Below are 12,955 nucleotides of genomic sequence, written 5' to 3'. Positions count from 1 at the left end.
TGAGTTCAAACAAATAACACAAAAGCAACGACGCCAACAAATAGCTACAACGATAATCATACGATTGACGAGGGTCATATAGTAATAAATCATATGACAAAATAGTTCATTATCCAACCTAAAAGTTTAAGTGCGTGTAGAAACTCCATAGATTTAGGGACACGATTCCCAAATCCATGGTCAAAATATAAGGTAATTGGACATGAGAACAGAAACCAAAACCCTATTTCCGTTTCGTTTTCTTTTCTTTCAAACCGGGGACTCTCAGGTGTCGTCGTCTCAGAAGTTAGGCTTGGCTGAACCGCCCACCCAGAGCCGCAAATCGCTGAAACCCAGGAACTTCCTGAAACAGGAGCGAAAATAGCCTCCGGCAGAAGGATTGACGGATCAGGCGTCAGGTCGTGAATTATTGCACAGGAGTACCTCTCTCCGCGTTTCCCACCTGTAACATTCCGTTGTCACATTTTTTTCTGTTTTTCACGTTATTGCCAGAAACACACACAGTAGCTAACCTCTAACACCGGACCGGCGTATTGTAAAAATAAAGAAGTAAGAATTTATTCTGCATGATTGGAATACAGACCCACTGTAATTTGGCGTTAAATTCGTTTCTTGAACATAAATAAGCCAAGCAGATTATAATGCGCCTTTAGAAATGTCTTAATTCTTGCTTTTAAAATGGCTTGTTCTGTGAAATAGGCGTATGTAACCTTAATTAAGATACCCAGAATGCATACGTAAGTAATGTCCTAATAAGTGCCGGAGAACTGGAAAGTTAGGGATGGAGGAATGGACAGAATGGCTGATTTCTTGTTATTAAAAATCATTTTGGTCGGAGACGCTTTGGTTGGGAAAACCTGCATACTACAGAGATATGTTGATCACAGCTTTGACCATTCGTATGTTTCTACTATTGGTAAGTACTCTAAATGTATGTACAACGAGATGTTCTTTTTGTACACCTTTCGTTTGCGTTGTACATAGCATGTTCAGGGGAAATGATGGGGGTTATTTCGCCACCCGAATTGGATTTTCCATCCCTTTTCCAGTCTCAGACGTGTGTTTCTAAGGGACTGTTCTACTAAGATGAACGCACTGATGAACGTAGAATGAGAACAACTGTGTTTGCTGTGCATATTTCAGTTTTAGTGCAATTTCCATACTTTGATCGTATCAACACCAAGCAAGCTTTCAATTTTTCAGTTTAAACTATGCATTACTTGGACAGTTGGCTTTAATAAGAAAAGTACAAATACAGTAATAACTTTGGATGTATTTGTCTTCACTTTCGGTGGTTATCATTCGCACATGCACACAGACATAACAGGTGTAACGAAACTTTCTTTTGGCGTTATAAAACTTTAGACCTCTAGGACTTTAGGGTTTATTTATCTTCCCACGTACAACAAAATAAAACACATTTTGAATTAGAAGCATTTCCGACGATAGCACCAGCTGCTCGTTTTTCGCACGTTTGCCCACAAGCCTCTCTGCTGCATAGTCGTGTTATGCGATGAGGTGGTTTCGCGAAAAGAGCGAGTCGTGTTAATTGGGACTTTAAGGTCTGAGTCGAAACAAATACATGGTAGGACGCCATAATCTTTGATTTAAAGGAAATTCACCACTTATTGTGCTCCCTTAGAGGATTTATTTTAATAAATTGTGGCTAACAGATAAAACATACATTTTTTGCTTAGGCATTAAGAGACTTGTGGACACGAAGTCTAGACTAAGCAGCGTTGTTTTCTGTGCCTAATGCAATTCCTTGTAGAACTGAAGAACCTGTGAAGTTCTGCTCAAAGTGTGGATGAAGACTGTTTATCATACTCTGTATGAAAGGAATTTCACAAACGTCTTAAAAATAAATAAGGTGATTGGAAAACTTTCGTTACCAAGCTGACCTCATGTGAGCATGACTGAAGAAATCAGTAATGGCCTGCAGGAGAGCTCAGAAACCCTATTCCAAAAATGGGAATTTGGCCTGTTTGTGAAACACAGCAAGAAAACACTAAAAGTCTATTCCATGATGAAAAGAAAAGGGTGTGGAGCCTTCTTCTGGAGAAAGGATGCTTAGAATCTAGATTGAGGGAAACCACTACCACAGTCTTCAGTCCCATGAGTCAGGGGACTCGGAGTCTAAATCTGACAACACACCTGTCTTCAGGTTTACATCTCAGAGCTTAAGCAGAACTTAGGTCACAGCTTTTATCGAGGTGATTATTGATCGAATTGGTGATTATGGAATGAATGATCAGACCTCAAACAGTTGTTAAGCAAACAAACATAAAATTGTATGGTACGTGAAATAAAAAAAAAAGTTTGTCTGCAGCGGACTAAGGGGCCACTCGCTTGTCGAAGGAGGAAAAATATTGTTTCCATATAACGTGAACAGATCATGCACTAATATGTTTGCATTTTATGTAAATGAAGCAGATTCACCGTCGACATAATGTAAGTGGACATAATGTAAGTGAAGCCCACCGAGAGTCAGGATGAAGTAAGACATAGAGGACAGTTCCTGAGCACCTTGGTCCATGTTGGTTAGAGGAAAAGTCTTTGGGTTAGTGGATAGCCGTCTCTTTAAAATCAAATCAAATCTTACCATGTAGTCACAAGAGAGCACAATTAAGCATGATGAATACCTTGAAGAGTACAGTTTCTAAATAAGGGTGTTGAATCGGCCTTTGCATTTCAAAGTATGGTGCAGCATACAGATAGAGGATGTTTTAAGGGAAACTTGTCTTGTGTGCATGCACTTAAAATCTAAAAATCGAATGCTCCGAGGGTCGTGATTAAACACAACACAGCTGAAACTTTGAATATTCATTGTACAGACCCCATTCTCAAATTAATCAAGCCTAGAAAGAAACATTTGATTTTTTCTTCCTTTTCACAATCAATAAAACTCAGTTTCTGTGTTTCTAAAGTGCTTCCGACTCTTAGATAACATGAGCGTCAATGTCATAGTCAGGGTGTTCTCCTTGCAAGAATTAATTATTCCTCCGATTCACAAAAAACATGATCAGCTGTGTGTTTATAGTTACATTACAAATGTAAATTATAAAATAAAATGGAGAATTTAAGCTTTACTCATATTTTTGAATAAAAAATAATTATTTGAATGTTTAAATAATTCGTATAATTAATAAGTGATTTCAGTGTGTAACGAGATGAAAGAAAAATGTGCTTGCCAGGGCTATTTTTGTAACCAACCGATATCTACAGTATATGAAGGATTAAGCTGTCTAACAAGGACATGACTGCAGGGGTCTGGTTGGTCTCAGATAACTCAGCTAACTTATCAAACAAGCCATCATTTTAATTCACAAGCTGAAATTTCTGTGACACTTAAGTAATTAAGAACTTGAGCGTTCTGGCGCACTATGGCTGCCGTCGCATCATCCAGGTGGATGCTGCACATTGGTGGTGGTGGAGGGGAGTCCCCATTATCTGTAAAGTGCTTTGAGTGGAGTGTCCAGAAAAGCGCTTTATAAGTATAATCAATTATTATTATTATTATTATTATTATTATTATTATTATTATTATTATTAATACAGTAACTTGCACTTTCTCAACATTTCTCAAACAGGCATACTGTACTGCACTCTAATTGTCTCTGTGCCATGTTTGGTTTGGGAGTTTTAGGAGTGGGATGAAAGTTTTGCATTTTGACAAGAAGTTCCCAGAAGAACTCTTAAAATCTTCTCTGGGCTCGCAATATTATGTCTTTATGGTGCTCGGCACCAAGATATTTTTGATAGAGTACCCCCTCCCCCTTCATTCTTAGGAACTGAACTGAAAATGAAAGACAAGTGCATTGGCTACCATCTGCCTGTGAGGATGTAGACAGATGGTAGACATTGCACTTGTCCTGGCGGCTGAGTGCCTGCTCACCAGTGGAACATATTCTGCTTCCTACTTAGGTATTGATTTTAAAGTGAAGACGTTACATGTAAATGGCAGATTCATTAAGCTACAGATCTGGTAAGTTCCCTGATGGTAAGTTTGGCATTCTTTTTTCCCTAATGTGGTGTACACTTGTCTAAATGTGTATGTGTTTATTTCTTTAGTGTGGATACAGTATATACTCTATGAGTTCAGTCAGTTTGAGGTTTGGTATTGTTATAAAATAATACAAATACTGGCTTACGAAATATGGGGCCCATCACTGTTTGTCATTTGATGCTTTCTAGTTTTAATAATAGAAAATCAAATGCAGGATTGAGCTGTTCGTCGAAGGAGGAAAAATATTTTTTCCATATAACGTGAACAGATCATGCGCTAATACGTTTGCATTTTATGTAAATGAAGCAGATTCACTGTGGACATAATGTAAGTTTTGGGTATTTTTAAACAATATTGTATAAACTGTATAAAAATATTTTCTATTTATTTATATTTATTGTACCACATGTCATGGGGTTCAGTGGTGCTGAGTGTTGCTGTAGGTAATATCACTCCTTTGTGCTAGATAGCACCCAATTCTTCCTAGGCAGGAGACCTAGTCTTAGGGCATAGCAGAAGTCTTCACTGTCAGCTGAGTGGCTCTGTGAGGCCGGAGCCCAAGAATGGCCGTGATCGAATCTCATCATAGCCACACTTCCAATTTTCTAACTTCAGTAGTACCCATAAGAGATAGACATTAGTACAGCAGCTGTAAAACTTAAATTGTTAAATGATAGCTATGCAACTGACATCAGCAGTATGGCAACTGACATCAGTAGCAGACAATGGCCGTAGATAATTTTATGAAATTAGCAAAGCAAGCAAGAAAAAAACACTAATAAAAAATAAACTACATATAGAAAATGGAGCTCATTGTTTGATTAAGTGGTAGTGAAGAAAGGAGAAAGCATCTGACCATGGTGTCACTGTAAAGGCCAATGTTTATGCTGGAGTAAAGGAGCAGCCTGAATGTCCTGAGATGAATGCATCAGTGGGCGGTGGAAAAGCAGGCCAACAGGCCAAACAGTCCAGGTTTGTAGTCGTAGCAAGCAGGGTTCAAAGCCAGGTGACACTGGGCAAAAGCACCAAAAGCAGAATCCAAAAGTCAGGGATGAGGCAAGCAAGGAAGATTCGTAACTAAGGGAATCTCAGTTCAGTAGTAGAGGTGAATATCTGGGAGTCAAGGTAAAAAAAAAAAAGCTGGGTTAAGAATCCAAGCAAAACTCAAGATGGAGAAGGAAACGTTACCATAGAACCCAGAGTATTGCCAGATCAGACCTTACGTAGACTGCTCCAGCTGAGACAGAGGAAGTTGTAGTTGCTCACAGGTGAAACAGGCTTCCTGTCTGATTGTGTAACCATGGCAACCAGCATGAACTGATAGTTGAAGAGGGCCGGCTGCCACAGTAAACCTAGCTTTCTCCACAGTGTTCCACAGGGAGTGAGTATGACAGTCATGATTTCTCAATAAATTTCTGGTTAGGTTTCACCCTAGCCATACTTTGTTCCTTAAGAAAAATTTTACTTCTGATTGCACCCAATTGTAATCTAACGGTATCCATCTCAGCCTCCACCCAGCCTCGTAAGATAAATGATTTAAGCATTTGGGAGCTCAGGAGCAGAGTCACACCAGATACCTCTGAAAGCACATTAGTCACATCTGCCCAGAAATGCTTGTCCCGGGACATTCCCAAAATATGCAAATATGGAAAAGGTATACCCTGATCAACAGTGACAGAGATGGTTGGGAGCAGTCATTATTTGGAGCTGGTAGAATTATGTTGTATGTATTCTGTGAGCAATTTTTCTAAACCAGTAAATGCATCAAGTCAAGAGGATGAATTTAATTTTTATCAGATGAAGAAAGATCAGAATACTTTAATTTCAGGTGAATTGTGAAAGCTGCTTTTAAGATGTATGGATGATGTATGATGACCATGTGTTTACACACATTTTTCTCGCTAGCGTGATGGTGTCCCATCTGATAGGATGAGAGCTCAATGTTTGCACAGCAGTTGTTACTCTGCCTGTATTGACTTTATGACCTGCACTATTGAAAGGGATACAGCTGGGCAAGAACGGTTCCACACCATTTCCACCCGGTATTTCCGCGGAGCTCACGGTCTGCTTATCATCTACGACATCACCAACGTGCAAAGCTTCGACAACGTTGTGGGATGGACAAAAGATGTTGATACTGTAAGTCTCCTTCTTAGAAGACGGTGCCATCATGGTGCAAATTAAAGTACTTCACTTTTGTGATACACATTAAGATACAGCATCATCATTGCCCACATTGAAGACGGAGTTTTTAATATCCCCAGCGGGCATTTTGTTTTACAGCAGCAGACAATGTAAAGAAAAACCTGCAAATAAACAATACTTTCATACATGCACGGAGAAGCATCTGTTGAACAGGGTTATGGCCACAGTTATAAATGAGAGCTTAAATCTGTTTATTTTTAGATGGGGAAATCTTTATCTGCATTTTGAGGGGCATAACTGGAATTCATTAAACAATGGTGTGAAGGGTCCTCTAGGATGGAATATCCTTTACATTAAACTCGTAACTGATAGATGTGGGATAGGGCCTAAGGAATGACTTTCTGACATAGTTTGACTCTTCAGTTTGTTCTTACTGCTCAGAATCAGACTCTCAAACCAGCAAATCAGGGAAAAGCAGGTTCTAGACTGATAAAACATGATCAACAACGAATTCTCAACCTCAGAATGTATAAGCTTTCTTGATAAAAATAGACACAGTGGCCCTTGTTTGAAAACAGAATTGAAGTTTGCCTCAAAATTTAACTTAGTCTAGAACAGTCCCTAACTACTCATATTTATTGAAATACAGTATCATCCACTATCGCAAACCTGCGTATTTCTGGTACAGGCAACCTGGATCCTTTCCTGGAACATAGAACATAGAGTAGGTTCTAAACCATGGACAAGCCTCCAGTCTTATACGGAGCACACCCCTGGGGACAATGTGGAGATACCAGTTAACCTATCCAATGTACAGTATCTGTCTTTTTATTGCAGGAAGAGGCAGACTGGAATAGTATAAGAATTCTATTCGAGAGGATTTGGGTGTCCTTTGTAGCCTTTCTGATGTTGAAAATCTCTACAGAACAATAGTTGGCTGGCCTTCCTCTTCCTTAGATTTTTCTTATCGTCATGACCAGGTTCCTAACATATTTCCATACAGTAGAGCTCTTTGGAAATTCTTTCAAAAATGTACTAGACAACAATATGTGTTCTTTCACGATGCTTACATGACTTGTAGAGAATGGACTGGACCAAAAAATAGTTCAGATTAATTGAAAGGGAAAGTAAAGTTTAGGAATGAGATGTTCATTTATGTAATACTGCAGTTGTATGACTTTGTTGTATTGGTTTTTTTAGAATGCGGGAGAAAATGTTGACAGAATCATTTTAGGGAACAAATGTGACCTGGAAGATAAGCGAGTGGTGTCGAAGGAGAAAGGACAGCAGGTATGTGTCTGTAGTTTGGTCAGTCTAAGTCATTGTATCCTAGAAATTATTTCAGTGGATTTCCTTGTCTTATCTGTGTTGGCAAATCAAATCAGGAGACACACTCTCTCAGCAGAGTTGAAATTCAACAATTCCTTACGAGTGTAAATTGTCAGCTGCCGTAGAAAGTGAGATTCACTGTAATGGTCTAAGATTTGGTAAATGACTGCAACACAGCATTATAGTTTTTGATATATTTCTATAATATTCATAATGGCTGTGATGGTCTGCACTGCTGCCTCACAGGTCCAGGGTGTGGTCAGTTCTGTCCGTCCTTGAGAGTCAAACAGATTTGTTTTAACTTTTTGGGGGGGCTCTGTTTAGGGAGATGGTGGGTAGGGTGTTTCTAGATTGACTGTGTCTGTGTGCTCTTGAGTGAATACAGTTTGTGCCCAGCAGTGACCTGCTGTCCTATCCAGGGTATAGTTTTTTCTTTTTTGCCTCTAATTTCCAGAATTGACCTTGACCTTTACCAGGAGTAAGCAGGACAGATAGTACCCATGCAAGGAATGCATACAAAGGTCCCATACAAAATATCAATTTGACCTCATTGCTATTGAAAGGAATATGACATTTTTGCAACTTTATGAATTTGTTCATCAAGGTATTTATCTGTTATGCACAATAAAGTCTTAAATTTTCTGTGCAGGTAAAAATCCTTTCTGTATTTGGGGGACTGTATTCCATCAAGCTGTATGCCTGTGTAACTTTAGGCTGTGAATGTTTCATTTTCCTCTACCAGGCAAAGGAAAATAATTTATTTTGAACCTTAAAATGTCTAAATAGTTCACGCATGAAGAAGGCTCCAGAGCCGAAACGTTGTGTTTCAGCATGGAATAAACCTTACTTGTTCCTAATAGTTCAGTGTTTGTCCCGGAGGACTGGTGTGCCTGCAGATTTTCTAGGTATTTTTAAAGCAGCAGCACCAGAAATCCAGGGATAAGTTGGGGAAAAAAAAGTCTAATTTAATCTAACAATGAGCTAAGCTGGGTCTTTAATAGCTGAGCTGGAATAAAAACCTACAGACATGGAAATTTGGGATCTCCAGTGCTTTGGTTTTATGAAGGTATAGTGCTTCAGTGAGGGGATGTTAATAGAACTTGTATTTTAGACTTACAATATATTGAATGAATACTGGTTCTGATAGACATTTCTAAACTGTGAGTGTACAGTAGTTGTGCTTATAATTATGCCATCAAAACAGGATTTTACTGTATTATAAGTGACTAGGTTTTAAGAGTTCTTAATTTGGAGTCTTTTTCAAAATCTAACCCTTTTTAGAAGAGTGATGTGCGATACTTCATTGTTATATTGGCACTATGTTAGTGAGATGTTTATCTTTACTTGAAAATAAAGATTTTATATTAATATGTGAAACTATTTTAAAATCTGTTTTACAGCTGGCCTGGGAGCATGGCATGAAGTTCCTTGAAACAAGTGCAAAGGAAAATATTAATATTGAAAAGGCCTTTTCCATTCTAGTAGAAGATATACTTAAAAAGGTAACTTAAAAATTTTGTGAAGGAACAACTAAAAGGTTTATTTCATGCTGAAAAAAGAAGAAAGGAAACGCAATGTTTGGGCTGTAAGGCTCTACAGGCGAAACGTTGTTTCCTTTCTTCTCTTTTCAGCACGGAATAAACATTTTACGTGTTCTTTTGCAGCCTACGCAGGCTGACACAGCTACAGCTGCAAGAAAACGTTTGTGAACCCTTTAGAATTACCAGGATTTCTGCAATAATTACTCATAACAATGTGGTGTGATCTTTAAATAAATCACAATAATAGACAAACACAATCTGCTTAAACTAATAACACCCAAACAATTGTACTTCTTCTTGTCAGTACTGAACACATCGTTTAAAGATTCACAGTCTAGGTTGGAAACAGTGAACCTCTAGGCTAATGACCTCTCCAAAAGCTAATTGGAGTCAGGAGTTCCAATCAATGAGATGAGACTGGAGGTGTGGGTTGAAGCCGCCCTGCCCTATAAAAAAAGGCACACAAAGGTTGGTTACTGACCGAGTCGGCTCTTCTTAAGAAAGAGCTGTTCATGTGAACCATGCCCTGATCAAAAGATATATCAGAGGACCTTAGAAGAAGAATTGTAGAGATGCATAAAGCTGAAAAAGGCTACAAAAGCATTTCTAAAGGCCTGGGTGTCCATCAATCCACAGTAAGACAAATTGTCTACACATGGAGGAAATTCAGTACTGCTGCTACCCTCTCTAGGAGTGGGCGTCCTGCAAAGATCACGGCAAGAGTGCAGTGTGCAATGCTGAAGGAGGTGGAAAAGAACCCTGGGGTAACAGCAAAGGACCTGCAGAGATCTCCTGAACTTGCCAAAGTCTCTGTTCATGTGTCCACTATTAGAAAAACACTGAACAAGAATGGTGTTAATGGAAGGACACCACGGAGGAAACCACTGCTCTCCAAAACAAAACATTGCTGCATGTCTCAAGTTTGCAAGACCACCTGGATGTTCCACAACGCTTCTGAGACAATGTTTTGTGGATGGATGAGACAAAAGGTGAATTCTGTCGGAAATGTGCAACGCTATGTTTGGAGGAAAAAAAGCACTGCACACCAACACCAAAACCTCATCCCATGGTGGAGGGAGCATCATGGTTTGGGGCTGCTTTGCTGCCTCAGGGCCTGGACAGCTTGCTATCATAGAGGGAACAATGAATTCAAAATTGTGTCACGAAATTTTACAGGAGAATGTCAGGGTAGCGGTCTGTCACCTGAAGCTTAATAGAAGTTGGATGATGCAACAAGACAATAACCTGAAACACAGGAGTATATCAACAACATAATGGCTTAAACAGAGGAAAATTCGTGTTCTGGAATGGCCAAGACAGAGTCCAGACCTCAACCCAATTGAGATGCTGTGGCACGACCTGAAGAGAGCTGTTCTCGCAAGGAATATTTAAGCAGATCGTGCGTGTTTGTCTGTTATTGTGCCTTAGTTTAAGATCAGACCGCATTTTTATGAGTAATTAATGCAGAACTCCAGGTAATTCCAAAGTGTTCACAAACTTTCTTGCAACTGTACCTACTTTTTGTGTTTAATATATATATAAATAAAAACCTAAGACTGATTACAAATAACTGGAGGTCAGACTAGCCCCTTTTTAGCTAGTAGCTAATTCATCTGAGGATCTGATCCATTTTTTTTTGCATGTTGGATATTATTTGATCTTTCAAAAAACTTTAACCGAAAAACATTTTTGCAAAAATTACCTTGTTTTGAATCCATGCTCCAGAAAGCCCCGACACCTGGAGCCAGAACAGATTTTAATTGTTCTGGCATTGAAAGTTATCATGTGCAAAAAGAAGTGCTAGTAGTTTTTTTTCCACCAGATGTTAATAGTTAAATATACAGTACCTCACCATGATATCAGTAATATATAATTCAGAAACGTAACTGCATCTTCAAATTATTTATATACTTTTCTATAGCTAGAACATGCACTGACGCTCCTATTGCTCACAAAGACTTCACAAAGAAGTTATAAATAGAGTAACCTTTGTGTTTTCTCTACAGAATCATTCCAACAGTCAGAGACTTGACGTGGTGAACCTTAAAAAGTCTGAAAAGAAAAGGTGTTGTAACCGCTGAGCCACGACGGTAGCTTATTCAGAAATCTGCAATCCAAAAGATGTGAACTTAAAGCCTGCTGACATAACTTTTATGTAAAGAATTTTGCTCTGCGGGGAAAAAAAAATCAATCTCCTATTCTCTGTAAATAGCAATTGAGCTAATTTTGGTCTCTAGTCATATCTTATACTAATGTAATACAATGCATCATATATACAAAGATATTATATAATCCACTGTGTGTACAGTATGTGTATTTCCTGAGTACAACAGAATATGGAAACAAACCTGTGAAGAAATAGGTGTAGATAGATATGTTTTATTGTTTCTTGGAGATATGATTATAATATCTTTCGTTAGCATTTCTTATGGGAAATTATTCCAAGGAGGCCTACATAGCTGTGAAATGCTCAATACATTGCATTTCATAAGCTTTGAGATTCACGGTAATTGCATTGTGTACTGAAGGTAATTTTCATGTAACTTCAGAAGAATAAAGAGTTTGACTCTTCTGAGTGTTTAATAAAATATCAACTTATAGATCAACTGAACTGCTTTTTAAAAATATGAAGGTTTAAAACTAGGAAAAGGCTTAGTGAGCAGTCTAAATGCATAATAATGTTTTGTTTGAAAGCTACTTTATATTACTGAATACTGTAATACTTTTTACTGTTCTCTACAAAACTGAAGCAGACTTATTCTGCTTATAAACCATTTATTTTACATGTAATGAACATACTGCAAATTAAATTCAGTACTATACTACATTGAAAAATAAATTCAATTCAAGCTGTATTATCCCCTGGGGAAAATTTGTTCTGCTGTACAGCTAACACTGGAAAACATCACCAACAAAGAATACAGTGTAAGAATGTTTCAGGAGATAAAGGAGAGAGGTATTTTACAGTGTCAGGTAATGCTGAGTAAATGGTTATTGAAATTGATTGTAAGACTGCATTGGTCTGTAAAATTCTGAAATTGGTACATGACTGCAATGTCTAATAGAGCTACATGTACTGGAGTAGTGCACTTGCATTCATGTAATACTTGCTATACTGTGTATTAACTGGTGATGTCGCCAGAGTTTCAAGAATGGTAATCTTAATACACCAAAATCACCTGTGTATACTGTATGTATTAGTTTTTACAGTATGTGTCTAACATACACAAGGTAATTCAAGTGGAATAATGAAATATTAAACTAAAACATGTGAGGATTGGGCTAGAGAAATGATTAAATCACAAATGCTTTTATTTTAAAAAATGTTTTTATTTTAAAGTGTAATTCGGCGTCTTTTTTAATGTGTGTCTCCTTGTAAAGGCAAAAATAAATACCATTGTTTTACCAATTCAATATTTTAAATGGAAAATATTGTAATTATAATAAATGACTTTCCTCCCAAAACTCTTGATTTTAGGTCCTTAATGTTTACATCACACCAGATTTATTGTGCGCAAGGCTGTGCTGTCATTTTTTTCTTCTCGATTTGGCTTAAATAATTTCAGGAGTCGAGCTAAAAAGTATGGTGTGAAACTCCAGGGGGGCTGTAGTCTTTACAGGTAACATAGATTTCTACAAACATCATCAAATTGGGATCACCGTGGGCCAGAGCCTGTCATGGGAAGCTTTGGCCACGTGGCAGGATACACCGTGGATGAGACGCTAATCCATCACTGGGCACACACAGACACACAACAGGGCCAGGTTTCCCAGAAGCCAATTCACCTACCAGTATGTCTTTGGACTGTGGGGGAAATTCTGAGCACCCAGAGAAAACCCATACAAATACAGGGAGAACCTACAAACTCCAGACACACAGCACCTCTGGAACTGACCGCGGGGCAATGCAGAAACATTAGCCGCTGCGCCACTG

At 38.3% G+C, this 12,955-nt stretch overlaps 1 protein-coding gene across 1 annotated transcript; it reads left to right on the top strand.

Annotated features, from left to right (window-relative positions):
- The first annotated feature begins 148 nt into the window (after positions 1 to 148).
- LOC102682683 (ras-related protein Rab-10-like) lies at positions 149 to 12,472 on the top strand. Its single transcript, XM_006643217.3, has 6 exons — positions 149 to 916; positions 3,925 to 3,985; positions 6,007 to 6,145; positions 7,352 to 7,441; positions 8,881 to 8,982; positions 11,028 to 12,472. The coding sequence occupies exons 1-6, from the start codon at positions 790 to 792 to the stop codon at positions 11,100 to 11,102; spliced, it is 594 nt and encodes a 197-aa protein (XP_006643280.1). The 5' UTR covers positions 149 to 789; the 3' UTR covers positions 11,103 to 12,472.
- The last annotated feature ends 483 nt before the right edge of the window (positions 12,473 to 12,955 follow it).

This window comes from Lepisosteus oculatus, chromosome 6 (assembly GCF_040954835.1).
Source record: "Lepisosteus oculatus isolate fLepOcu1 chromosome 6, fLepOcu1.hap2, whole genome shotgun sequence".
NCBI classification, from domain to species: domain Eukaryota; kingdom Metazoa; phylum Chordata; class Actinopteri; order Semionotiformes; family Lepisosteidae; genus Lepisosteus; species Lepisosteus oculatus.
The sequence above is the reverse complement of the archived record's forward strand: the minus strand, read 5'-3'. Positions and strand labels throughout refer to the sequence as shown.

Bases quoted from the DNA above. Each gene is read 5' to 3' on its own strand.
- LOC102682683 (XM_006643217.3), top strand. From the start codon at position 790: ATGGACAGAATGGCTGATTTCTTGTTATTAAAAATCATTTTGGTCGGA. The intron at 3,986-6,006 runs GTAAGTTCCCTG...CACTATTGAAAG, and splicing joins TTCATTAAGCTACAGATCTG to GGATACAGCTGGGCAAGAAC. The intron at 6,146-7,351 runs GTAAGTCTCCTT...TGGTTTTTTTAG, and splicing joins GGACAAAAGATGTTGATACT to AATGCGGGAGAAAATGTTGA.